The sequence below is a fragment of the Phytophthora cinnamomi genome (assembly GCF_018691715.1).
Source record: "Phytophthora cinnamomi strain GKB4 chromosome Unknown Contig68, whole genome shotgun sequence".
In the NCBI taxonomy this organism is placed as follows: Eukaryota; Oomycota; class Peronosporomycetes; order Peronosporales; family Peronosporaceae; genus Phytophthora; species Phytophthora cinnamomi.
In genome coordinates this window covers 250,258-277,799 of record NW_027151001.1, presented here as the reverse complement: position 1 = coordinate 277,799, position 27,542 = coordinate 250,258, and the positions used below count along the sequence as shown (strand labels likewise).

Below are 27,542 nucleotides of genomic sequence, written 5' to 3'. Positions count from 1 at the left end.
GTAGCGAGTTCGGCTCGGACGTCTTCGACGGACTCCTTGAAGTACGTCCACGACTAGAAGTGTATCTTCTCCGCGCCAATGCCGCGGATTAGCTGAGCTGCTTGCATGCCGTCCATTCTGATCTGGACAGGCCCCGTCGGCAGCGGAGCAACGGCCTTGCCGAGGTTCATGAGCGCCACATCAGCGTGGTATCTCTTCGGAAGCTCTTTCGCGAGCTCCGGAATATGCACCGTGTCACCCGATACATACACAACATTCGGCAGGCCGTCTGCCTCGTTCGCACCAAACGAGGGCGACTCGAGCACGAACCCCGTGCACCCCCCTCTAGGCAGATGCTGTGTGGGAGTTCAAGTGATTCTGAACGGCGTGCCGTTCAGCGTTATCATCGTGGACTCACACGGCACATCCACGAACACCAGGGCAGGGGGAGGCGAGGTTCTTGACACCGTTCAGGGTGGTGAAGACGTGTCGCCCATTCAGCATTGTGCGGCCTGATGCATCCAGGTTGTCAACGTGGTCTTCGTGGCTGAGAAGGATAGCGTCGACGACAGGCAAATCCTCGATTCCGAGCGTGGGGTCATCGGTCTTCACGAACACAAATCCGCTCGCTTGATTGAAGTTGCCCAACTCTTGATTGAAGTCGCCGCTGTTGTCAAATGTTGGGTCGATCAAGAAGTTGACGGCGTCCATGGACAGGATTGAAGTAGCCGTGCCAATGTGCGCGATCGACTGGAAGGACACTGGCGGCATGGTTGGAGAGTCTTGAACAACGCAACACCGTGAAGGCTCATGCTGGAAGACACTGACTCCAGCGTAAGGTGGAGTTGTAAGGTAGATCGAGGCCACTGTAGTAATACGATCAACACTGCCTTCCCGCCGAACCGAAAGCCAATTTCGACACGGACGCTATTTCATTGGAATAAGCGGCACAATCGGGATCCTATCTCATCGGCTAGCGTGTCCGACTAGTATTAGCTGCTTCATCTTCAGCCCTCGATACGTGTTCCTAGTGCGAAGCAAGCCCAGCCAAAAATGCGAACCTCACTGGAGGCAGATCGAAGCGGATCGGAAACACATTTCCCCACTCCGCGCGCCACTCAATACCCAAAGTGCTGAAATCAACACCGATGTGCTTCTGGTAGTTTCCAAAGCTTCTGTCAGTGCCTATCGCATACTTTCCCTTACCACACGAAGCGGATTATTTCCCAGACTTTTAGTATTCGGATCGGAATGCAGTAAGTGATTCACGTATCGAGCCGACGCTGCGCGCCACTGTTTAGTTCCCCGTCTTTCAACTCTTGGAAAATAGGATGATATACCCGGGTCCAAAGGTGGCAAACAACAGCTTCAGAGGGAGTGAAGAAACCCCACCCGGAAGTCCTAAGTCACACAGCCATCGATGATTCTTCGCCGAAGAACAAGAACCGGAGCGATTCATCGTACGGCACCTCCTTAGTCACCGTAGCTGACGAGACTACAAACCCAGCAGCCCAAAAAAGGAAGGTACCGGCCTATACAAATCGAAGACAAACTATGTGACTCCGATATACTACACCATTGCACGGCGTTATTCATAAAGTCAACACTGAAATTTAAAACGTGAGCGCTCAAATTCAAAACCCTGTCAGATATATTACCTTACAAAATTTATATATTTGCGTAAATCGATTGCAAAGCTAAGCTCCAACTTGCATGTGTTCGAAGCGCACGCTGGTGGTGAGGCAACGAGTGACAGAACGCTCTGTTGCACAACTCCGGTGTGATGACTTCAGCGAAGAGAGGGTCTGCTGCAAGCTCCAGGAAGCCGGCGTGGTGCTCCGCGATTGTTGTTCCTTCTGGAACACGCAGGATAGCAGGGCGCTATCGCGCTATAGAGCGTTTTTCATCGCTCTTGTACGCCGAAAACACGTTCTGGATGGGGTTTAGCATAGGAGAGCAAGGCCCGAGCTTCATCATCTCCGCCGCTGCAAACTCCTCTTCTTCAAAAACGTCCTTGGCCGAGGTGTGGCACGGGGCGTTGTCGAGCACCAGGACAACCTCGTCAAGCGGCGTCGACGCCTGGATATGGCGCAGGAAACGCCGGATAAACTCGTTCGACAGTTCATCCGTGAACGAGCCGAACTGAGACTCATGGTAGGCTACATCCGTGCTCGAGATAGCAGCAATAACAGACCTTTGCTTGCCACGCTCGTCTGCACCGCACGATGTCCTCGCTTGCTCCAACCCCGTCCACGTGCGTACCACAAGTTGAAGTTGGTCTCATCAAGGTAGAAAACCTTCTTGTTATTAGAGAGACTTGACGACGTAATCGTAGCGTTTCTGCTTGTTGATGTCGCTGTTGCGATTCACGATGTCGCAGTGGAGCTTCTTCAGCGTGAAGCTGTGCGCATCCATAGCGCGGCGCACGGTCTCTCGGTTGATGCGCACGTTAAACTTTTGCTCAACGAGCTCAGCCATCTGAACGAGTGTCAATTCAGGTGTACTAGCGAGCTCGTTGAGCAGGTAAGCAACGTGCGCGTCGACGAGCTTCTTCTCGGAGCTGCCGCACCGCTTCTAGACGCAGCTCCAGTCGCCGGTGTCCATCGCCGTCGTGATCCAGCCCCAGGCGGTCCGCTCGCGGACATCGTGGACCTCCGCCACTGTCTTCCAGGCCTTGCCCTTCTCTGCGGCGCGCTGGACGCACGCTCGTACTTGTTGGGGGTACCGCTTGTATCGCGTGGGGGGCATGGCGCCAAACAAGAAGTGGGCTCGAAGAATGTACGAGCGAAGCGCTCGATCCAAGCTTCCCGCCATTTGATGGGGGGGGGGGGTGTTCCACCACCAAACAAACGAGAAGCACCACTAAAAATAATTCTCGATACACCAAAATTACCTACGTAAAGCACACTGCATACCGAATTGGAGTATCCACCCGTGAGGAGGTGTGGAGCCACCCAAATGAGTGCTTAGTGTCACCGTGTACCTTCACCAACTCACGAACTCACCGTATCACGAATGTCGAGCTCATCGCGGACGTGAACCAGAGCGTCAGCTTCACGCCCAACGACTGCTTCTGGATCCCCGGATCGGCGCGCTTCATGCCCATTGGCATCAAGGCCACGGGCGCGCTGACCGTCTACGGGATCAACCAGGAGCGGCTCAATAAGCACTCGATGTTCGAGAAGCCACACGGCATCAAGTGCGGCACCCGAGATCGTGACGGGCGGGCGCGACGGCTGCATCCTCGTCAGGGACGTGCGCGTGCCCGAGCCGGTAGTGACGCTGGAACCCAAGGAGACGGATAAGGCCCGCGACTGCTGGACCGTGTGCTTCGGCGTGGGCGGCTACGACAACGGCGATATCAAGGTGTTCGACCTCCGGACGAAATCGCTGCGGTGGGAGACCATCTGCCAGAACGGAGTCGTCAACGTGCAGTTCGACCGGAAGGACATCGAGATGAACAAGTTCCTGGTGACACATTTATTTCATAAGGGAATCTAAACTGTCCACCTATTCAACCTCTACAAGCCCAACCGTGTTCACGCTCACATAGGAAATCAGCGGTTTGAAGCCGAGAGCTCACCTTAGTCAAGCTATATTGCAGCTTGCGGATTTTGGTGTTCTTCGAGTCCAACAAAGTGCCGAGCGGCTCGGTCACACGGCGTGCCTGGACTGGATTAAGGTTCGCAGTGAGCAAAATCTCTTGTAGTTGTGCACCTTTACGGGCATGTTGGTCGTCCATTGCGGCGAGACGCTGCTCCGGGATGAGGTTCTTGCACTCACCCTTCTTGTAGATGGTCTGGACGATGTGCTTGAAGGTGTCATAGAGCGCGACCCCATGGTGTGGTACTTCGTTTTGAGATCAGCTTGTCGTTGCTTGAGATCGTGCACTTGCTGCGCGAGACACAGCAATCTCGCCTTGGCACTTCGCAGCGAGAGTTTGTCCTTCTGGTCGTCCATGAGCTCATGCGGCAGATGCTCCACCTCCTGGATCGCAGCAGCTAATGTCTCCGATAGCCGTTTGTTCTCCTGCGTGACCTCGTGCAGTAGCTTAGTGTTGGCCGCTGTCTTCTTATTCATAGCGGAGACATCGTTCTTGAGCGAGTCATGTTGACCCTCACAGCGAGACTTCCAGCTCAAACAACCTCGATGTGGGCGACGAGTCTGGTAGCGAAGTAACCAGCAAGTCGAACAGTGAGGCGAGCACCGAGGCCAACAGCGAGTCTAGCAGCAAGTCTTCTACGCCCAAGTCCACATCTCTCCAGAAGGCGGGCACGAGCGCGCAGTCCGCTCCTACGTCTCTGAAGACCAACGACAACAATAGCGAGGTCAAGCAAGCGAACACGCAATCATCGAGTGGTAGCTCTGGGGGCAACGCGTACGTCGAGCTGGCGATCGGTGCTGCCAAGGCCGCCATCGTCAGCCTCCACGACCAACTAATCGGCACACAGAACACGCCATCGTGAGGCCAGAGCGCGTAGAAGATAAGATTCTTGATGCTTCATCAATATGCATTGAGGCTAAGAGCGTGTATATAAAAACCAAACAGCCACACCTCGCGAATTGTGCCGTTTAGCGTTGTGGACACTTCGTCGATTGCTGCATCGACTCTAAAGCGCGTTGAGTAGGCTTCCTCTTGCGCGCCGAACGACGGGATCCTCACAGTAATTCCTGTGCCGGGGGACTTGCTTCTGGTGCGGGGGCAGAGGATTCCGGAATGGCGCTCTCCGCCACTGGTTCTTCGACGAGAAGCACCGTTTCTGCTGCACTCACACTTAAAGCCGGACTCGCAGCGCACTCGTGCACCACGTGACCCCCATCATGTTCTGCATCATATGCTTCCAGCACCTGATCGCCCTCATGCTCTGCATAAGATGCCGCAATAGAGAATGATAGATCCTGTAGTTCTGCCAGGGACACTCCATCCTCTCCATCTGTCTCAGATAATCTCGCTTCGGATGAGAGATCTTCAACTACCATGCGCCGCGTGCGTCCGTGTCCCGGTCTGACAAATTGACGGCGGTTATCAGCACCCGGACAGTGAATGCGGGATTGGATACATGCAGTGACAATGTGACAGCACATACCGTGTTTTCGGCTATACGCACATGTGGATCCTTTGCTTCTAGTATCAACAATCCATCCACCACTAGGCATACCGTCAGTCTGCATTCTTCTAGAGTTGATAGATTTGATGGACGTCTTTATCTGCTTCTTCTCCTCCGCCGTTAATCGAACCGGCCTCTTCATAACTCGGTACAGATCTGCAGGCACATTCCCAACAGGAGGGATGCGCTCCACTGAAAGGCAACCGTGGTTGTACATAAACCGATATAGTTTCAGCAAGCGGTCCGAGGCGGTGACAATAGTCGCAAAGGTCACCTCGCGGGTCAGAAAAGCGAGTCGAGCACCATCCAGATTGTGTATCAATTCCCGAGGAGTTGCCAAACCGTCAGGACACTGCAACTTCACTTTGCGGTGGTACTGCTCCAACGGATTGTTGGTTGCAGCATAGCCACTGGGCGTGTAGATCGCCTACCATATCTATGGAGTCGTTTTAAATTGACCCAGAATCGTTAAAGATGGTCCATCAATTTCCGGCAGGTGAACCACGTGGGTATCTACTCCACCGGAGTAAAACTCTAGATTTTACTGAGTCAAAATTTTCTTCGCTTGCATAGTGCATGTCAAACAGGTCTGCGAATATCGAATGTGTATCATCCATGGTTACATGGTGTAGCCGAGCCTGTTTCCACACGTTTTGTATTACATGAAACCAACACATCAACAGCGTGGTGCCTGGAAGCTCCGATACACAAGCGTTGAACTGCGCCTTGCAAGCATCCGACATCACAAAGCGGGCTGAAAACTGGGCATTGGATGTGTCAGAGCACACGCGTTTGATATAGCGGATGCACCAGCCTATATCAATCGCACGCTTCTGTGGAGTGCAAAAGTATGCCAACAAAAAAATTGTCCGCATCTATCTGAATATCCAAACGCAAAGACCAGGTAGCCATTGATTACCACGCTTTGCGTGCTGTCTACGTGAAAAATCGTCGTGCAATCAACCCGACCTTGCACGCACGTCAATGTAATCACGGACCAGGTTTAGACAGGTCATGCCAATCCTGAACGGATATGTAGTAGATCCATCGCCTAGATGGGAAATGCTGCCTTCAGAATCAGGACAATGGTCAGGCTGCGAGTCGCACAAAATCATTATCTCGCGATCTGACACGGTCTCCAAATCCAGCAGATCGTGTAACGGCCCGTCACACAGCTCGATCACCGATGCCATTGAGTTTCTAGGGTTATCCCTCCTTCAATTCTTAACAAAGTCTGTAACTTGGGCTTCTTTTGGTGCTGGCCCCCCAATAGTGTTGCTCTCAACCATTGCGGATAGCACAGTATGCAGGCACGTAGCAGTTGTTTTAATGCCGCTGCTGAGTCTCTCAGTAGTGAATGTCTTCATTTCTGGTGTAAGATTCCGCCCCGTTGGTGTTGGAGGATTATCACTGAGCATTATATGCACGCCATGCTTGTAGATCTCGCATGCTCCAGAGGATAGGTAAATCTTAAACTTGTATCGACAAGAACAAATTGATGTTTGCATGCGCTCAGCATCACCCACAGTAGTCAATAGACTGGCACGGCATCGTTGAGAGCGACAACATACCAGTTGGGACCTCATTTGATGCATAGAGCACGCAAGTTCGTAATTGTTATCCAGTATGTGCTCCACTGTGCAGCCCACACAATTGCTTTTTTCAATACTATGTGTTGGTAGCGAGCTACGATACACCTACAAGTCTTCCAAAGTAGTAGATCGTCAGATCTGTATCCATGACTGTCAGCGGCGCCGTCCTAGAACGTCTTCGCCTTCCGAATCGGACGTCTCCAGCTGCAATTCTCCGGCAAAGGCCTCGCTGGCGCGCTCGGTCATCGTTGAGACTTAATATATGACTGGTAGTTCACAAGATGACATGAACCATTTACAATATAAACATAGCGGCTGAATAGCAGCGCAAAATGGCACTTCAATACGTTGAAGTGCCCACACGTTGGAGTGATGTGTTGGTGTCCGTCTATTTTTGTTTGGTGGTGCCGCCCTTTTTAAGTGTGGGTGGCCCTTCTAATCTCGTGTGTGTGGTGCTACACCGATCGTGGTCGGTACGGCAATGACTTGTGTCGAGATTCCGTAACAAAACGGTCATACAGTGAAGTAGCACGTGGTGATTGGATATAACTAGGCATTTTCAAAGATCACTTGCAGAGCTCAGCACAAAGGCTCCGACAAGCTCAACATTGGTAAGAGGAGGTTCGCCAACGCCTTTATAATCATCTTGCACTTATCTATCAGCTATTTCTGTTGTTTCTCACGCTTTCTGTGACGAAAGGCGACGGAGCGTGCATCTGGATTGGCATCGTGAATAGCCTCCCGGATACGACGCAGCGTGGTAACAGCTCGATCGAGACGCTGTTTGTGCGGGTGGGCAGATGGCTTTACGCCATGTTTGCCATCCCTAGGTGATAGAGGCGATCTACCTCCTCCTGACCTGGAGGACGATGCACATTTACTCCTCCTCCGGTTTCCACGCCGTCCATAATGTGGCGCACGAGCACTGACCACTCCGAATACATCTTGCGGTTCGAGGCAGCAAAATCGGAGGCATGCAGTGCTCGAAACGGAGGAAAACCGGCTGCTGGATTACCTAGCCACCACAATCGCCATACGCCCAGCGCATCGAGCTGCGGAAACTTGAAGTCGTTGGGCACACGGTGGAATCGGCCATCAGAGGGCCAGTAATAGGTAGTGCTGCTTGGGTATTGGGGCGAAGCCTCTTCGCGGCCAGAGTCTTGAGAGCGCCACAATCCAGCTTCCTCCAGTAGTGCACGAATTGTAGAACCTAGTGTTTCGCATGTAATACTTTCACGACCGACACATCGGTCTTCCAGTAACTTACCAAACCCATCTAACAGCACATCAGGCAGCTGACGTAGAGCGGTGTGAGTTTCAGCATGCTGCTGAAAGAGCTCAATGTGAGGAGGAATGCCGGTTGGCCGCATCCATGAACTACCCTCTGTAAGAAGAGAGCCTCGTAGTCTAGCCAATACCTCCGGATAGAGAAAAACGTAGGACGACCAGAGCGGATGTTTTGCTCGAGATGGCTTTTCAAAAACGCCACATGCTCCACAATAGACGCTAAGCAAAGGTGCAACACCGGCGCTATATGACCATCGTTCTGCATGGCAGGAAACATTTGCGCGGCACACTCCAGCACAAATACATCCCTTGGATCTTCAAAGTGCGGCGGTAATACTGCGAATTGCGAGCTATTCTCCGGTAGTCCTGCGTCTACACGACCCATATATTGATCACCGGCTGCCTCGTAGCGAAAGTAGCGATCTTGTACGCCACCCAAAGACCAACCACAACGCAAGCATACGCTAACGATGGAGGGGCCGCCGGTACTACCGCTACTTGCGTATGTCGCGACGCCTTTCCGGATAGAATGCGTCCCGTAAAATTTCTGCCCCGTTAACCCCTCCAGCAATTTGCTCAGCACCTTGCAGAAGCGTGACTTCTGGTTCGAGCCAGGGAACAACTTTCCGGTTTGCAGCGTCGGGTTGGACGCAAGGTACACGCCGAGAGCGAGTATCCAGCAGCAGGATGGCTGCGCTGGGTTTGCGTAAATATGGCGGGGGTCCTTGAGCCCGCTGCCTTCTTGATTAGTTTTTGTATTGTGTAATACACACCCAACACTATCACCCGCCCAGTGGACATGCGAAACATACAGCGTCTCCACTGACTTCGACCGACACATCAGATTCCACTGCGACAGCAAAAACAGATAGGCGAAGCCGTTGTCATTCAACGCAATTGTGCGCTTCGCCAATTCACTGTACAGCGAAAATGTCAGCAGTTCCTTGCCAGGCTTGCGCTGGCACCCAGCTTGGTCATGATCCGCCTCTATCCTTTTGAGTCCTCTAAAAAATGTTTTGAGATCGTCAAGATACTCCGAAGGGAGGTCGAGTCGCTTCTGGCTATACACATCCTTGAACGCACTTCGGTAGCCACTTAACGTTGAAACCTTGAGTCCACCGCCATTCATCTTGTGTAGCAGAAAAGCGTCAAAATGGGCAGGCATAAAAACAGAGAGGTTAATGCTGCCGTCCTCCTCTACGAAATCGTTAGGCGACTCCTGAGTCTCGTGAATCCATGCAAGGATTCCTCTGATGTAACTGCGGTATGCTTTCTTCGTATTGGGAGCGGTGCAAGCGCTACGCACTTGTTCTGCGTCCAGTGCACCGGGCGACGGGGTGGCAAAGGGTGTCAAGGCTACGCGCTCGCCTCGGGTGCGCTCGGGGAGCGAAAGGCTCGCGTTGGGGCTTGACATGTGTGCAGGTTGAGCTGGAGGGAAGCTGGCTTCTTGGGGTCCAGGGAAATGTTGGAGTGAAACACACACAACTCATTAGCCTCCTGGAGCAATTTTAAACCAATCAAATGCACACAAAGCTGTTACAAATTCAGGTTACCTGTTCCGCAACAAAAGCATTGACGGGAACGCGCCCTGTCTCGTGAATAGAAAGTAGTGGCCGTCAAAATCGCATTGATGGAAATAGTAGGGCATTTTGGTTACGCTGACACAAGTTCTGCTAGAGTGGTGTTACTAGAGTTGGAGAATGCGAATTGGGTGTAAAAGGCGGGAGTGACGTGCTAAAAACGCCTCACTCCCGCCATTTCCAAGTGCCTCTGGGGCCAACCAAAATAACCTAATATAATGCATAATACATTCGATATTATTTTGTAAAGTTTCATTGAATTTGAGCGCTCACGCTTTGAATTTCAGTGTTGACTTTGTTAATAACGCGGTGCAATGGTGTAGCAAAATAAACCGCGCCAACGTCAGTCTTATTACCCACCGGAGTGACATTTTCGCAAGTATTTTGCTGGTTTGGCGCAGCATGCCGTGCTCATCAAACGCTGACGCACGGAGAAGCGGAACGGAAACGCATGTGACTGTTGATCTGTTGATAATACTCTTCATCCTGGCACAGTTGCTGTGCCTGCGCACGGGTTACTCCTGGCAAGTGTTTCGAGTTCTTCAAATGAACGAGAATCACTCCACCATGGTCAGGTTCCAACTCGTCGTTCAGGTAATACACACACGTGACGAGGACGGTGCCCACCAAACAACCGACGTACTTCGCCTCCAAGCTCAAGAAGAACCAAGTGCAGGCGCTGCAGGAGGAGAATGCGGCGCTGACGAGCGAGAACGCCAAATTGCGCGAGGAGATAAGCGGCTGGAGGCATTGAATGCGGTGCTGCAGAACGACAAGTCCAACAACAGCCAACTTGACGACCATGAGGACTCGATGGAGTTCTTACAGCGCCAGATGAGGCTGCTCCGGGTTGCGGACCAACCTTGGACATCACGCCTCGTTCATCTCGCTGTGCATTCGAGTACGTGTCCAAATGCTTGACAAACGTAGCACCATCCCCTGGCTTAAAGAACACGACGTCCGCTAGAGCGCACCGAGTCTGTTGCTGGCTTTGTGGTGAAGGAAGGGTACCTGGTCCGGCAGCGCGCGCTGGCGGTGACCGCCGCCGTGAAGGAGCTGGCGCAGAGCGAGGCGCTCCGCGAGGCAAAGGCTGGCGCCGGCGGACGGGGAGAAGGGGCGCGAGTCCTGCCGTTCTGCGCAGGTGGAGGCGCTGGTGCACATGCGCAAGAAGGTGTCGCCGGAGCCGCGCAATGTGGTGTCAACGCAGTTCGCTATCTTCGTACGTAGCACTGCAAAGGTAGGACTAGGTGGTTCAATTGGCGGGGTTTTGCTGACGTAGGCCGTGCATAGCAGAGCGCACCACCGAGCGAGAGTTCTCCTAAGAACATAACGCGCGCTCGCTTTGAGCCCGAAATTAAAAAATTCGGGGCGCTTGTGAGAATCGATTTCCATGGTCAAACAGTCGCATGGGGGCAAACCTCGTGAGTCGATTAAACGGAGGCCACGGTGCTGGCCTTTTTGGCTCGATCCTACTAAGGACGAGTTAAATGCCTACGGTGCTAATAATATAAACATAGAAAGAGAGTGGCGAGGTGGGTGCTTGCTTGCTTGATCGAAACTTGCGAACTGGACTGCCTTGGACTCGGCAGCTCTGGGCGCTGCACTCGCGGCAACGTGCTCAACAGGGCCCGGCTGTTTTCCTAGTTAATGTCTCTTCCGGGATTCATTCGACCCCAGAAACCTTCATTCCATCTGCTACGCCTGGAATCCCCATTTCCTTGGTCAAACAGTCGCATGGTGGCAAACCTCGTGAGTCGATTAAACGGAGGCCACGGTGCTGGCCTTTTTGGCTCGATCCTACTAAGGACGAGTTAAATGCCCCCCTTGTTGAAGGTCAGCGCTGCGGCCTTCTTCCTGGAGAGTGTTCATTGCTTCGACCCGCTAATAATGTTGGACGCGAGGGTTGCCACCGACTCCTTGCACAGTCTTGTGTACTGCTTAAATGTGTCCGATGCCCATCTGCCATGAAACTGGATCGTTACCGAGTCGATTTCGGCACGGTACATGTGCGTTGCTCCGCCTGCTCGAAGGGAGTGAGCGCTGTATGAGCTGGATTGCTGCCGGATAACGCCGCTGACCGCTGAATAGCGTTGTTCAGATTCACAGAGGAGATACAATCTGGCCAGCCGAGCTCGTTTAGGTACACCGCAGCAGGTATGTTTTGCGGAAGTGAGCTTCGAGCCCTGATGAGGCACATTGCGCCGAACACGGGACAAATAAAACGATGACCGGACCGATTTAGCAACATGAGCGTCGGATCACCACGTTGATTTGTCTTCGAACCAATCAGTCTGATGTGCACCGATGTTGCTGCCTCCGGGCTTAGCGTCGGTCTTCCATTGCCGTCACGAATGGTGATATCTTCAGCCCTTAAGGCAAGCCACGCAAAAGTCCTTCGGTTTGACGACGCGATCTCCGAGCGACGTAACAAGAAGAAGAAGGCCATACATAGGACCCCCAAAGAGCTAGGTCTGAAGGTCGATTCAACCGAAGAGACGAGAAGCAAAGCTCGAGCTGGTGGAGCGAAACGGGCGCCTTGTGTCGAACGGGCCGGTCGACGCGCTCGATGACCTTCAAGAGCATGCGAATCTGTGGATGACCACACGGAAAATCCGCACCAGCGGCAGCGAAAAAATGGCGAATTCCGGACAGCGTGGCTGAGATTGTTGTGCTCCGAACGGGGTGCCCTGAGCCGTATCCAGAGCGAAAACCAGCAGGATGAAGTCCGTGATATGTTGAAGTTTCACGTCATGTGATACTCGGCCAAAAGTTGGTGATAGTCCACGACGTGAGCACCAGTCGAACCATTTGCGTAAAGCCTTGCGGTACTGATCGAAAGTTGTTACAGCGACTGAGTGTGCGCGGAGATTGAACGCCAAATCCTCATCAGATCGGTGGATGGTATGCTCGGAGAAACCTGTGCCCAACCGGAAGTTAACGAGTCAAAAATGTTAGGACTGGCCGAGCTGTTAGATCTGCGCGAACCGGCATCCGCAACCGTGTTGTCCACTCCGGCAATGTGCGACGATAAAAATCGCAGGTTGTACTCCACCTCCCACAGGCTCAGTAAACGGGTGACGGTTTGAGCTCGGTCATTGCGAGACGCCATCTTGGTTTGCCAGGACACGGCAGACATGTTATCGATGCGAAAGTGAACGTGGCGGGGAAGATCAGCGCGCTGGGAGTTACGATGGGAAGACCACGATGCAGCCAAGGTGTGGACTGCGAGAGCGCAGGTTAAGAGTTCTCGATAATTGATGTCGAAACCTGTAGCCGGATTTTCCTTCGACTGACGGACAAGGACCCGTTCGGTAGCATTGAAGGGATGAGTCATCACTACTTGCTTGGAGCGCACCACTGCGCACACCCCGGAGTCGGACGCGTCCACTTCAACCGTAATGTCGATGGGTGGCAGGTTATTAAAATATTCAAGAGGGACCCCGTTGAGCGTTGACACGCACAGAATTCGTACCCACCAGAACAGGTCCTCCTGCATAGCGGGTGTGACCGGCACACGTTGCCACCGATGGCGATGTCGTTCTTGCAAACGGAGACGCTGGAGGAAAGATCGAGCGGGCCGTATGCATGTGGCAACATGGCGAAGGCAACCGAGTAGCGATCTGTAATCGGTTCGACGCAGGGAGGACGTTTGCAGTGCCGCGCGCACAATGGACGAAGCCTTGACCACTTTGTGCGCCGGCATTGAAACGGTTCCCGCCGATGAGTCAAAGATAAAGCCAAGGGCCTTTTGGCGTGTGCTCCAGTTTGAGAACTTATCTTCATTGACCGCGTCAGGACCGAATACGGTGAGCATCGCGGACCGTAACGATTGTTCCGTGTCTTGGCAAACGGAGCCGTTGTCGGCGGCAACGTTCACGTGATCGTCTACCCAATGGTAGCTGAAAAAGCCATCACGGTTGAACGCGTTACCAGTGTGCCGATGGATGAATGAAATTGCACCACCAATCACGCTGTAATTGTCCGGCGAACCAGACCACCCAAATGCGGCTGGCATGTCAATTACTACAGCCTTGTGGTGGTGTAAACGACCGCCAAATAAATAAACAGAGTGGCTGTGAATGCAGACGTGACGGTACGCCGAATCAACATCACCGACGTGCATTTTGACCTCTTTGTCCGGATGAATGTGTTTTTGCCGAAGCATTTCCGTGGCAATGGCATCGCAGTGCTCGTACTTAGGTTGGCACACCTTGTCCTGGTCTGTAAGGTCATTCAACGATGTGTTGTCGGGATACGATAGGTCGTGAATCACTCTACCGGAGATCTGCGGGCCTTCGCGGGCCTTGTCGACGACACCAAAGGGACTGATGTGCACTACAGGCCAAATGTCAAGAATGTCATCATCAACCACGATGCACCTCCATGCGTTCTGCTCCTTACGGATGTTCTTGACGAGTATGTTGTAGCGTTCGTCGGCGGACTCGTGGTTGGGAGGGCGAGAGTGCTGCCGAGGCATCGGCTAAGTTAGAGGCACTCTGACTCCACACTGCGCGATGTCGAGTAGCTCTTCCAAATGGTTGTAATCGCGGCAGGCAGCGCGCAAAACGGTGGGGATCATGTTCTTGTCGGGCCTGTAGTCACCGGGCGATTGACCCCGTATCAGTTCCACGAACGATGGAAGAGGCATTCTAGTGCGACGGACAAACTCGGACAATACCTCTTGGAGAGGTTTGTTGATAGCAAACATGCCGTCTCGCTCGACTCGCTCTGGGGGCGGCAGCTTGAGACCGACGGAGCCTAGAGCGAGATTGATGCGGTGTAGACGTAGTGCTTCCCACATGACTGCACGCTGGGCGCCAGCTCCGGCGTACCGCCGCGTCGACACGACAGTCGGTGGTGGGCGGATTGTACCTGACTGACTGAGCGGTTTGGCCGCGTGTTGTGGAGTTGGAGACGGAAGCGAGCCGCTCGAGAGACCGCTCATGGGAGCGGCTTACGGGCAATTGGGCGCCACGATCGAGGTGCCATGGGGCGACCTTTGTGGTTGGGAGTTGCCGTGGGGCGAACTCGAAATGCTGGACATGTGTGACGATGATGGGATGCGTGTTCGTGAAACCTGGCGCGATGATGTTTCGGTTGGTGGATACAATTTCGCGGTCGGTAACGGGCAAATCTTGTCCTCACTTGAACGAGAGATGTCGATGCACTGACGTTGATAGAGCTTACTAGCAGAAGTATATCCAACTGAAGTGTATTTGGATAGACTGCTTTCTGACCGAAGTGGCGGTAAGCGCGCAGCACTGCGGCCCCTTCATGGGCGCCGGTGACGACTGTCGTTGGAACCGCTTGAGCCGTGCGTGTAGTGACGATCAATAAAATCTTGGACGTCCTGGGGCAGCCGACGACTCCAGTTATGGGTTCGTGAAGCGTAAGCACAGCGACTTGGACTGCCGCCGTAGCACATTCCGCCGAAGAGGTAGTGGAGGCACGGCTCGCGACCCTCAGAATCGCGGGGAATTTGACGTCAAACGTACTCCGGCATCACCGGAACCCGTCCCGGTGGGGTCCTGCGCGGTCCTGACGTGCTAGTGCGAGCCGTAGAGTGTTCTGACCCCGACGAGGACGGCGGCACTGACGGTCGAGCGGGCTAAACCACTCAGCGACGCTTGCCAGTCGGCCGCGTGGTAATCAACAGCCGCACGGCTTCGCAATAGCTACGCCACCACGTTGGCGAGTCGTCCAAAAGGTGCGCCACCGCTCTACCCAGAAAGCTATTCACGTAAAATAGAGTTAGTGTAACACGTTCTGGGATATTGCTGTCCCGTCCATGACGAAGCGCTTCAGCCGGGAGAATAAACGACGGATGTGCTCAAAGAAAAGCACGTCGCCTAGGGAGGTGAGGCCACTAATGGCAGCTAGCAAGTCTCCGTATGTCTCACACTGAGGAGACGTCGTCGGCAGCGTGGCCCCGGCCCCGAAATCCGACGCAAAGTTGGCGTTTGTTGATCCGCGACGTAGTTGCTCCGTCTCAGTCAGCGGCCGGAAATGCATGATTGTTAAGCCACGGTTGCCGATGCGGGCACTGTATATGGCCATCAAGAGAGCGGGGTTGACTTCGAAGCGGACGCATTCGAGCTCGCGCAGTTGCAAAACAAAAGACATAGGTGACGTATACGCGCCTTCCGTAGTGCTGAGTACCTTGAACATGCGGTGAGCCGCGAGCTGATGTGCTTGTGGTGGGTAATACCCGCCTTTTACCCGCGTCCGCGGGGCCGGAAAGCTCGAACTGCGACGATGCTGAGTAGCTAGGGGCGGCATGTCGTCTGGGTTCCCTGCAGGCGGAAGAGTCCACCCAACTCGTGGAGCCGCACTGTTGCTGTGCGTGGCGACATCTTGAAGCCGGTCGTGCAGTGTTGGAACTGGAAGAGAATCTGTGCGAACCGCCGAGTCTGGCACTGACGAGGCCTGGACCTTGGCGCAGAGCTCGTGCACCAGCTCGAACAAACGGCCGACCTTGTGCTCGAGCGACACGCTGGAAGTGACGGCTGTGTCGGCTAGGGTTGGGCCGGCGCAGTGGGATGCCTGAAGGTGCGCATGAAGTCGTCCAAGTTAAACGCCGCTGCACCAGTGGACAGGGCAGAAGCTGTAGCCGTCTCGGTGCTAGGCTGACTAGCAACTGCATCAGATGTTGCGTGGCCATGAAGATGGAGCATAGACTGCTCACACGGGGGCGGACGGCACGGGCTTGTGTCCGACGCAACCTCAGTCGCGGCGGGAATGCCCTTGGTCGAGGCGCGGGGCGCTACAGTCGATGACGACGTCGGCGGTGGAGCCTTGTCTTCAAGTGACGCATCAGGCGACTCGAGTGGAGGAAACGGGTCAGCCGAGAGCAGCGTCGCCCCACGCGGGTCGGATCTACGATGCTTCTTTCGTGCCGCGACAGCCGGCGAACCAGAGGCAGCACGTGTGACGCGTTTCGCGCGCGGTCCAGAAGACGCCTTCTGAGAGCCGGCACGCGGGCTGGCCCGAGTAAGGGTTGCCGCGGACCCGTGCGCAGTACTACCGTCGACGCCGTCTACGATGATGACGTCTTGGGCGTCGTCAGTCTCGGCGGCGGCCGAGGCTGGTGTGGTGCCGGACGATGGTGGCACCGCAGAAGCTGATGACTCATCACGGTTGGCCGTACGCGGTGCGGAAGCTGAAGTTGCAGACGAGGCAGGAGGCATCGTGACTTGGCGACAGACGGGACGAAGGGGTAGTTGCTTGCTTGATCGAAACTTGCGAACTGGACTGCCTTGGACTCGGCAGCTCTGGGCGCTGCACTCGCGGCAACGTGCTGAACAGAGCTCGGCTGTTTTCCTAGTTAATGTCTCTTCCGGGACACCTTCGACCCCAGAAACCTTCATTCCATCTGCTACGCCTGGAATCCCCATATATCGTCGAGTCGAATCGCCCGAAATTCGCGCTCCATTAGCGTTTGGCTCGGGTTTTAAGACTTGATAGTCACCGAAACCTGAATTTCCGAAAATCCGATGTCCGAAACTAGGCCGGGAACAACCCATGTTGCAAGAACGCATACCTCGTCGAATCGAATCGCGCAACTAAATTTAACAAATAGCAAATGGCTCGGTTTTGAAAATCGATAGTCGGCGAAACCGCATCAGGCACCCGAAATTAGGAATTAGCAAATGGCTCGGTTTTGGAACTCGAAACCTAATTCCAGAAAATCAGAAATCCGAAATTAGGCCGGAAACAACCGATATTGCAAGAACGCATACCCAGTCGCGCACACAAGACCGCGCCATAGGTCTTTCTGGATCCGGAAGAAACTGGTTGGCATACTCCCGCCCTTATACAAGTTTGTGCGTAGTGAATTACGTTTCTGGGTAGTACATTTTTGGCCAGCACTTGTGGACTCCGACTGCTCGCCGCCGCGCGAGCAGCCTCCGCAGGCGGTCAACAACGGCAAGCGGGGGAGCAGCACAGGCAGGGCGAGGTAGCGTCTACGAGAGATTCTGGCTCTCGTCAGCACTAGAGGTCGAAGTTGTAATCGAGCGTAGCGAGAGCACTTGTGTGGGAGAATGACAGTTCAAAAGTGAGCAGTGCTAGATTGTGTTGCATCGGGGAAAGCCTAAACCAAACCCCCTTACGGTTAACAGTGACCACTCCGGGTGGACAAGGGCGGCACATGATCCATCCCGGAAAACTCCGCGGAGTATTTCCTGGATCTGCCCTTCTCCCATAGTCACAACCACACACAACTTTCACTACTTATTCTTATCGATTTCTTACTGGAATGACTAGCCTCAACGGCTTAACTTCAACGCTCTGACTTCACCGTTGAAGTCTCGTAGCGTCCACAGCGGTGCGACGCTTGCAGCATCGTCGAGCACGCCCATGTCCACGAACGAGCCAACAGTAACGTGTCAGCGGCAACTCGAGCTGGAATTGTCGCTTGCAAGCGCTTCCATCGTGCCGCTTTGTGTCTGCACCAGTAGCTCGGAATCGAATGGAAGCTCGCACTGTTCGGGTAGTGCACACACATGATCAGGCGAACCAAGCTATCCTCACGCCCCGTTCAGGTTAGCCTGGCTGGACAAGCCGTGCAGCGATATTGCACGAAGCATGACTTTTCAACGAAGAGCACTCTTCCTTTTAAAAAAGAACATAACTTAACAAAGAGAGGTTCTCTTTTGTAAAAAAAAAATCTTAACAAAGAGCCTCTATTTAGCGAGGATTCGAACGGTAAGCCGCGCCTTATGTGCCGTGTAACATGGTCATCCAGACGCTGAAGCCCGTACTCTAATCGCAAACTCGTGTTTTGCGACGCTATCGGATATGCAAATTGCGTTGCGAGTGAAACACGAAGTATGCGCATGCGCAGTCTTCCAAACAGACGAACACAAGAAGAAGGCCAAAGATCCTTCAGCATCCTGAAGAAACTGTTTGGCATACTTTCGCCGATATATAAGTTTGTGCGTAGTGCGTAAAGTTCCGTAATCTTGGGTAGAGTTTTCGAATGCGCCGCTTTTGCCGCTGATTCTGTTGTGCGATGGTACACAGATCGTACCCCAAATCAGCTAGGGTTACGATACCGTATTCCTTATGTGCTTGCTGACATGCATCTGCATGATTTGCAACTTGTCGTCCAAACATTGATCAACAGTAATCTTCGACAAATGCAACAGTAGACAAATGTAACAGTAGTCATCAAACGGAAAATTGTATTACGCGCTTACCACTCGTCGATCTCGTCGCCATCATCGCTATCTAAGTCGTCGTCAGACGAGATCGGTCTCATCTACCATGCTGAACTCCCTCAAGAAGGCCACAGCATCTAAAACGTCAGGAGCAGCAGGCCCATCTTGCATAGCGTTCGACGGTGGGATTGGCGGCAGAAGGTGTGCCTTGGAGAAGCCGCGCTGAATTGTCGTGCGGCTTAAACCACTCCAGCTCTCTTGTATCCACTTGCACACCAGCGACCGCCCGGAACCTTCATTTTGAAGGTTGTGCCTTGCCAGTGTGCGCTCGAAGCTGCTCACGTAGCATCTCAACCCACGCAGTACGTAGGTAGCTTTAAAGGTCTGTTCCACGCGATATCGGCAGGCTGCGACACCGCCGTACACGAAGGTGGGACCTTCATGAGATGCACATCAATTGACGCTGCGTAGGCCTTCACCTCCGCCGTCCAGTGTCCGGAAAAATCGTCGACCAGCAGTAGAATAGGTTGCCTAGGCTGGGACGAGATCCGCCCTTATAAACTCCATGTGGATGTCGGCGTTCCACCACGCGGTCGGGTTCGCATACAGCTGCAAATCGGTGCCTGCCATAATTTGTCTCGCTTCGTTCCAAACATGTATACCGAATCCTCGCCGATACTTCCAATTGGCCGCGTCGCCTCCTTCCACCTGAGATCGGCTACTTTGAGAACAACATAAAGTGGGTACTTGGTACCATCCGAATCAACAGCATCACTGTGAAGCGCTCTTGTCCTTGCCAGCGCCACGAATCCAAACTGTTTTGAACCAGTTTGTACTCTACTCCTGTTAAAAGTTTTGGTAAGTAAATCATTGTAAAATACTGTGATCATGTTATAACGTACCTGTTTGGTCGGCATTATAGACTTTATCAACATTTTCTGCTGGACATCCACAGCAAAGTTGATGGCGATTGTGTCCGCTGCTTCAAGCGAAACTTGCCCTTGTCTAGTCCGTGCACGGATACTGAGTCGGTGCCGCTTCATAAAGCCCTTCCTCCAGTGCCACGAAGCCAGGCTGATCTCGTACTCGTGTGCAGTCGCCCTGGCCTGCAGCTCCAGCATTTGGAGCTCGCCCGTCCTTCCTCAGCGCGTTGATCCACTGCACCAGCTCCATCTCAGCGTCGGTGGGGAGGATGGTAGTGCTGCCGGTCGGGCGTATGTACTTTAGACTTGCTTGGCGGGGTCGGCGCATGGCCTGCCAGCAAGTATTTGTCTAGCGTAGCGTCGACTTTGTTAGCAAAGAATCTTACTATCTCCAGCTTCTCACTCTTAGTGAAGGAGTCCATGCTTCGGCTCCTTTCGGCCGGTGCCAGTCACGCGGCTGCGTCCTGGTGGTTTCCGCTTCATGCCGTCGGCTGCGCTGCTTATGTCGAAATTGCAAGTGAGAAATTTGTGGTTGAGCTGAGCTGTCAGCAAGCACATAAAGTAAAACTGTACAATCAACACTCGAATTTGATTGGCTACTTAGATTTGTCAGTAAAATGAATCAGTCAGCAAGCACATAAGGAATACGGTAATCTGTATCAGCAAAATCAGCCGGGGTTACGAATATTGGTAACCTGGTAACCGTACCCCGCTTCGGCCGGCACAAAGCTGCAGGAAGATCGGGAAGCGAGACGGCGATGGAGGACCACGGCCTGTCGCGCATGCAGGAGCTGCTGAGCAGCTACTACGGGCTGCAGGACCAGGAGAGCAAGCAGGAGCAGCTGCGCAACATCGACTCGCCGGGCTTCGACCCCAAGGTCTACGTGAAGGTGGGGAAGTGAAGCTCCCGGAGGCCACGTGTACCCCTGAAATGTAACCCTGCGTACCCTCGTGTCTGCAGGAGCTGCTCGAGAGCCGCGGGCTCAATGAGCTGCTCACCACGGACGACCAGCTGATCCGCGAGATCAAGGAGCTGGACACCAACATGCAGATGCTCGTGTACGAGAACTACAACAAGTTCATCAGCGCCACGGACACGATCCGCAAGATGAAGGTAAACAAATATTTTATGCATTTTCAGGGCGGCATGCTGCCCAAATTTTGAGTTTTTTTACGTTACTTTATTGTATTGTATTTTTCGTGCTGCAGAACAATGTGGCGAGCATGGAGGAAGAAGTGGGTCGTGTGGTGAAGAGCATGGACACCATCACGGCCAAGAGCGAGAGCATCAATGTGGCGCTGGCGCCGCATCGCTCCAAGGTGGAGAAGCTCATTGGCGTGCGCCGGCTGCTGAAGAGATTCGAGTTTATCTTCGAGCTGCCTCAGAGACTCAACACGTACGTGGGTAGGGAAGGGTGTGTGGTTGAGGTGAAAAGAGGTGCTGACGGTGAGGGTGGCGCTGCAGTGCTGTGAAGCAGAAAGAGTACGCCAATGCTACCAAATACTACCTGCTTGCACGCCGGATTCTCGGGAGATATGAGCATATCTCATCGTTCAAGGTGAGGTTTCGTGTGGGAGGAACGCTGTAATTGGATCGCTGGTACTGACTGTCGAGTTTGCTAGACAATTCAAATGGAAGCCGAGAAAATCATGCAACAGCTTGAGCGTCTGCTGAAGAAACGAATGCTTGACCCAACGCTTGGGTCCGAGGAGGTAATTGCGTTGCTTTTGCATGGCGGATTGTTACTTAGTCGTTAAACTGAGTGTGTGACTTGGTGTGCGTAGCTCTGCGAGACGGTAGTGCTGCTGGATCAGCTAAACGCTTGCAACGACGAGATCCGTGACCAGTTTCTCGAGTGGCACCAAGCATATTTTGAACGCGTGGTGACAGTTTTTAAGGTACAAACTTTTGTGTCAGTGAACAGGCAGTCCAGTCCAACTCTGCGCAGAAGATTCACTTTGGATGTCCTCGTAGGCTCACTCATGATATTAATGCGTCTTGGTACAGGCCCAAAGCTCAAGCGACTCGGTGCTCGCATTTCTGCAGAAATTTAACGATGAAGTGCTGACAAAGATGGGTCGGGTATTTTCAGTGTACAAGACCCACTTCATGCCCGACGTCGTTGCGCGCGAGAAATCGTCGACATCACGAAAATCTTCTGACGCAGTCCGAGACGACTTGTTCCTCAGTTTTGTGAAAGAACTGTTTGCGTTGTATCTAAGCGAGTGTGTTGTTCAGTTTCGTCGACCCCACACGGACTTTGTACGTACTTGTTACCCGTATCTGTTTAAGAAACCCGGTATTAACGAAATATCACATTTGAACAGGGCGCGACAGAAGAAATCCTCGAAGTGCTGCAAGACGATGACCTTTCGGCTGACACTGTTAACAGCGAGTATTTCGTCTTCATGCGCGTGATGAAATATTTTGTATCACAAGTTCAACAAGTGGACAGTACGATCCCGATGTGTGGGCTGGCTGTAAATGCTACGGAAATCGTGGAGAGTTGTGTGCGCTTCCAGATTGAAGGTGTATTTCGGAAACTACGCGAAGGTACTGGGGAGCTCTTCGTCACGTCACACGAGGATGTATCCGGATTGGCTCGTAGCTCACGCGACGGCGGACAAAGTGTTCAGCCTTTGGCGCATGAATCTGCAAAGACATTCACTGATATGATGCAGAAGGTGCTGCAGCAAATGGAGCCTATGGTGCAAACAGGTTTTGCCATCCTCTCGGAGATGAGTAGACTCTTCTCCGATTTGGTTCAGGTAAGATTCACCGTTTGTGCTGCGACGCATTATTGTGTCATTTCTAACGAATTTACTTGTTATGTTTGCAGAGCCAATTTTACGACTTTCTGAAGTGGTTTAATACGTCAGTACTCCAATATGCGGAACCGAAGCGTGCATTTGCACAAACGGATGAACCACTGCGAGGTGAAGAGCAAAACAACGTAGCTCTCCCGTGGCTCGAGCCTACTCCTCAGTTCTTACTCTTCCTAGCCTGCATGTGCCAAGATCTCTCTGCGGAAGGCATTGGGGAGTGTGTACGCGGCCTTATCGAATGCCTGCCAGCACCTTTATCCCCGTCTAAAACTTCTGGCGAACCAATTCGGAGTCATCAAATGAACCAACAGGACGTAACGCACATGATCGAAGTGACCCGCGAGACGTCTGCGGAGTTGCTACAGCATGTTGTAAAGCTATACGGCAACCAGTTGTGCATCATCGTCCACAACGGGGTTTCTGCCACATCATGGGCTGACATGGACGAAGAACCTAGAAGTGTGCAGGAAATGATGGCGGCAGTGGTGGAGTCCACTTTCCGCTTCGGCAAGGAACTAGCGTTGGCGCTTGGAGATGAACAAAGTGTTTTCATTGGAAATAACAGCCGCACAACGAGCCGCGACTTCCGGCGACGAGCGAGTGCGTTGCGGTCGCGCAATGCAGGAGTTACAGCCGCGTCATCAGGAATGCAGCTTGATGTGGATCGGATTTTCGCACGTAAGATCCATATTTTCCCATCTCAACTAGAGCTCACAGCGGACTCGTTCGTCCAGACAATGCTGAAAATGTGCATAAAGGCATTCAGCGAATGGGTGAGACTTCTAGAGTTGTCCAAGTTCGGATTGCAGCAGATACAGCTGGATGCAGAGTTCCTTCGCAGCACCCTAATGCACATTGTGGTGGCTGGGGAAGCAGAGGAGGAAGTTGAGAGCTTGCTGTCTGATTTGCTTTCGAATGCTCGCGCCCGCGCCGTTGAGGATGTATTGATGGATCAGAGCAACGTGGTTGCTATCGTCAGTACCAAGAGTACTCAAGTTTTGTCTCGTCGAGGATGATTCGTGGACGACGAGTGCATCGTGGGATGAAACCAGTGGTTAATCTCTAACATTGTCTTTCTTTATTGCTTGCAGTGTTTCTAACCTTTTTGGGACAAACTAGAAAATCGTCTTGTGCTGGACGCATGCTCAACAAGACTGCGTGAGCTGTTGCCGCGCACGTATTCTCTTGCCAGCTCTGCAATCTCTTCTGCCTCACGTTGGAGTTTGTCCAGCTCAGCTTTGTAGCGCTCTCGGTTACTTTCCAATGAGTCTGCGTAAACCCGAACTGCAGGACACAGGGCGGCCAGTGGCAGCCAGATCGGGCGCAGGACGTAGTTGATGAAGTTGAGTTGTACGGTGACCCGTGTCTTAGCGTGGTGCAGATTTGTCATAAACGACTCGACCGGGACGTGCATCTCGACCTCGTTCTTTGCTTGCTGCTGGAATTCGGAGAGCACGCGCATGCCCCACCGGACTGCCTGCGTGTACGGTAGCGCTTGACCTGACAAATCGGCGGCGTGGATGATAATTGCCATGAAAACGAAGCGATGTTTGCTTCGGCTTCGCCTCGATCCTCTACCCCCGTTGCTGTTAACAAGAAGGTGGCGCTTGGAAAGTCCCTCCAAAGCTTTGCACTTTTCGAAGTGCTTTGCCATGTCGGTTGCGAGAATGCAATGAATTAACAGTCGGCGCACATATACGAAGCAGGCACGAGAGGGCAACCGTGCCAGAAGATTGGCTCCTGGATGACTCAAGATAATGAATGCCACGCGACAATGGTGACGCTCGAGTACAGCATCATCGTTGTGCGTGAGCGCGAGCTGACTGTGCGCCTTCACCTCAAAATCGTTGGTGTTGCCTGGGTGGTCCAAGTCGTGACACAATGCAGCTATCAGCATTGCGAAAACTTCAACCCGGGCGAAATACGAGGTCGCTACTCCCGAGCGACGCAGCAGACAATACGTTGCGTGCGTGACCTGGAACGCGTGCTGAAGATTATGAAATGCGTTGGGGCGATAATGGGAGGCAACGTGTGAGAGGAACGTGGAGAACGTTTCCTGACCAACCTGGAAGCGTTCCAACAGCCCAAGCGACCGAAAGAGCACAGATGTCGCCGCGAATATGTCGGGGTTGGAGAGATCCAGGCAGGAGAAATCCCAGCGAGTCACGTCGCCGACACCGATCACGTGCCCGTTCTCACGGGTAGTTGAAATTCGTCGTTGAGGAATCCGCTGCGGGAATGGAACAGCGGCAAATGGTGTTGGACGCTCTTCCTCACCCTCTGTATCTTGGTCATCTTCGTCGTAGTCTCCACCGTATGCTTCATTGGCATCTTCCACATCGTCAGGATCGTCAGCAATGGCTGCACCTGCTACCTCTTCAAGCACGTCCAGCTCGCTAGATTGGCAGAACTTCTGCACAATCGAGGAGATGATTTCCGGTTCGTTCACATCATCTGCTGCTGCCTGGTCCTGCGCTTTGGATGGGTCAGATGAATCGGCCAAGGACTCACCTGGAGTTCCAAGCCCGCAGTCCGACACCACTTTGTAGTACGAAATGTCCAGCGACAATCGGCCAAGCGCGAATTGAATTTCCCGACAGTACTGGGCCATGCAATCAACGTCGCTGATAGTGAAAGGGACGCGCTGTCTCGTCACAGGAGGCGGGTCACCATCATCGTTTTTCGCGTTGTTGGCTTCGTCGTCATCGTTGTCGTCTTTCTTATTGATGGCCATCACTACAGCCACGATTTTGGGATTGGTCGGCGTGTGATCCTCGAACACAGGCATTCCCAGCACGGTTGTGGTACGGTACCCTGTCTTTCGGTCCAGCGTTGGATCAAAGTGCGGGTGCGTGTAAGCGTCACGCGTGCATATCGGCTTCCCTGTTGTAGCGATCAGCCCGGAGAGTCCATTCGTGAGCGGCATCCTCACACTTTCTCCATCTTCTTGGGTGATCCAAAGCTCTTTCTTCAGCGGATCCACAAGCAAAAAGCCGAACCGGTCGCAGTGCATCAGTTTCCTGCCTTCTGCCATGACCACTCGGACGAATCTAGCAACAGAAGCAGCGGCACTAGATTCGTCTTCGGCTCCGGAACCAGAGTGGTTGTACGGGCGTTCACCATTGTTATTCACAAAGTCAGCGAGTTGCAGCCGTGCTTCTGTCAAGCGTTGCGACATCAGCACAGAGCGTAGTAAATTGGACTTGTGCAGCGAGATTCCTGCGGCCTCTGCGGCGTAGTTCAGGTAGAGTGCGTCATCTGATGTAAACTCGTCACCGTCAACCTTGTTGGTGGCACAAACCACGGCCAAAACATGTCCACTTGCATCTTTGACAGGCGCACAAAGCACTTGCTTCGTCTTGAGCGATGTCCATAGCTCGTCGAACTTCGGATCAAACGCAAGATGGCTTGGAGCTGAGTTCGTGAGAATAAGCTGTCCAGTCCGCATAACGACCCCCACGATACCGTTGTGTGCTTTCAAGAACGCCTCGTCATACCCGCCGTGCCGTAAGTGTGATTGATGAGGTCTATCGTTTGGTTTCTCTTTCGCTTTCGTTTTACCTTTGGATGAGGATGTGTCCTTGCACTCGGTGACGAAGAGGAAAAATTCTTCCGTGCCTTCATCTCGCACATAGAGTGCGATGTGCTCTGCGTGGAGCAACTCGTAAGAAACTGCGATAATTTGGTGAAGCACAGCAGACGCGCTGAGCTCAGCAGCAATATTTCGGTTGAGCTTCAGAAGACACTCAATACGACTCTGCATGGCCTGGTGCGCCTTGGCAAGTGACAGGTTCCACAGCGCCGTGCCTGCAGTGACGCAGATGTAATCAAAACTCTCTTTGTCGCGTGGGTCAAACGCTTCTTTTTCTTGAGTTTCCTCGTTCTGCCCAAGTTTTGCCAGGCTGGACCGAGGAGTAGAAGAAAACCAAAGAGGCTCAGGTGGCGGAGCTGGAGTTGGCAGGAGACCGAGCTCTGGGAGTTGTTTGCGAGTGATGACTTGGAAGACACCAACTAAGATGCCGTGGACGTTGAAAATGGGTGCGCAGAGCAAGGCCTCGGGCTCAAACTCTAAGAGTTCCATTTGCTCTTCGAACACGTCGACAACTTCAGAACCACTGACATCCGCCACCTCGAGAGGCGTTCCAGTCTTAGGACAAGTGACGCAGCAACAGAAATTAATCAACCAAGCTTTTCAAACGTTTTAGAAGGAAAACTGTACCAGCACAACGCGGCCAAACGTGGTGGCCGAATCGACAAGAACGCTGCCTTCTTCAGTGAGGTAGCGTTTGCCGTGCAAATCCATTGGCGGGTTCGAATACAGGTCTACGCGATCTTTCTTCTCGCTGAGAATACCGACGGTGTACTTCTCGGCGGGGAGCACGTGCTGCGCGGCTCGAAGCGCATTGCTCACGATGTCTAGGCTGTCCGGCGCCTGCGAGACCTCACGCATGGCGTCCATCAGCGCACGGAGCTGCATTACAAGCATGCATAATCGTGAGCGACACAAATCTTGCGCCTCCACTCAATTACAAGATGCGGGAGGTTCCGATCTAGCTTACATTTTCCTCTCGCTCAGCGAGCTGGTTCAGTGTTTCCGCCTGCTCTCCGATGAGGTTGCGAATACTAGCGCCAAACATTTCACTCCTCGGTCTCAGCCGCTTTGGTGTCGCGGGGTGGAACAAGTCGCCCGGTCGGTACGGACGGTGCTCTGCACGGGACTCCGTGCAGCAGTCTAGCTGCTGCTGCCTCTTGAGCAGCTTAATCTCTAGCTCCTTAGCTTCCTCCTCGATCTGCGCGAGTTCCTCCGCCAGTCGACGGTTCTCATCCAACGCCGCCCTGGCACCTTCCATAGCCGTCGTGAGCTCCCGCACAGGCACGCGCACCAGCTTCACCTCGTCGTCCGCCATCACTTCGTTCAAAAGGACCAAATAAGTAGATAACCGCCCAACAATCCGCAGTTGAAGTGTCCCTGCCTCGTCACATGGCTACATCTTAACAGACAATACATGTACCATCCACCGGGTACAATCCGTAACCGCCTATCTACCCTCTAACCGTTATTTAACAGCCCTTCACTTTAGCGCCA

General features: G+C 53.2%; 6 protein-coding genes across 6 annotated transcripts; 2 read left to right on the top strand and 4 right to left on the bottom strand.

The window, feature by feature from the left end:
• Positions 1-53: 53 nt before the first annotated feature.
• On the bottom strand, positions 54-750 carry IUM83_07660 (Zn-dependent hydrolases of the beta-lactamase; the record flags this gene model as incomplete). Its single annotated transcript, XM_067931975.1, has 2 exons — positions 54-324; positions 398-750. 2 exons carry the CDS (start codon positions 748-750, stop codon positions 54-56), a joined length of 624 nt encoding a protein of 207 aa, XP_067786336.1.
• Positions 751-3,077: 2,327 nt separating this feature from the next.
• Positions 3,078-3,480, top strand: IUM83_07659 (putative WD domain-containing protein; the record flags this gene model as incomplete). The annotated part of the gene is made up of 2 exons (XM_067931974.1): positions 3,078-3,178; positions 3,231-3,480. The coding sequence occupies 2 exons, from the start codon at positions 3,078-3,080 to the stop codon at positions 3,478-3,480; spliced, it is 351 nt and encodes a 116-aa protein (XP_067786505.1).
• Positions 3,481-4,096: 616 nt separating this feature from the next.
• IUM83_07658 (uncharacterized protein) lies at positions 4,097-4,396 on the bottom strand (the record flags this gene model as incomplete). The annotated part of the gene is made up of 2 exons (XM_067931973.1): positions 4,097-4,280; positions 4,362-4,396. 2 exons carry the CDS (start codon positions 4,394-4,396, stop codon positions 4,097-4,099), a joined length of 219 nt encoding a protein of 72 aa, XP_067786504.1.
• Positions 4,397-16,061: 11,665 nt separating this feature from the next.
• IUM83_07657 (uncharacterized protein) lies at positions 16,062-16,733 on the bottom strand (the record flags this gene model as incomplete). The annotated part of the gene is made up of 1 exon (XM_067931972.1): positions 16,062-16,733. One exon carries the CDS (start codon positions 16,731-16,733, stop codon positions 16,062-16,064), a length of 672 nt encoding a protein of 223 aa, XP_067786501.1.
• A 3,655-nt stretch (positions 16,734-20,388) lies between these two features.
• On the top strand, positions 20,389-23,472 carry IUM83_07656 (Fat-free family protein; the record flags this gene model as incomplete). Its single annotated transcript, XM_067931971.1, has 9 exons — positions 20,389-20,520; positions 20,592-20,744; positions 20,840-21,027; positions 21,096-21,189; positions 21,254-21,343; positions 21,416-21,529; positions 21,639-21,893; positions 21,959-22,399; positions 22,471-23,472. 9 exons carry the CDS (start codon positions 20,389-20,391, stop codon positions 23,470-23,472), a joined length of 2,469 nt encoding a protein of 822 aa, XP_067786485.1.
• An 80-nt stretch (positions 23,473-23,552) lies between these two features.
• IUM83_07655 (putative 3'5'-cyclic nucleotide phosphodiesterase) lies at positions 23,553-27,363 on the bottom strand (the record flags this gene model as incomplete). The annotated part of the gene is made up of 3 exons (XM_067931970.1): positions 23,553-26,603; positions 26,676-26,927; positions 27,016-27,363. 3 exons carry the CDS (start codon positions 27,361-27,363, stop codon positions 23,553-23,555), a joined length of 3,651 nt encoding a protein of 1,216 aa, XP_067786503.1.
• Positions 27,364-27,542: the final 179 nt, after the last annotated feature.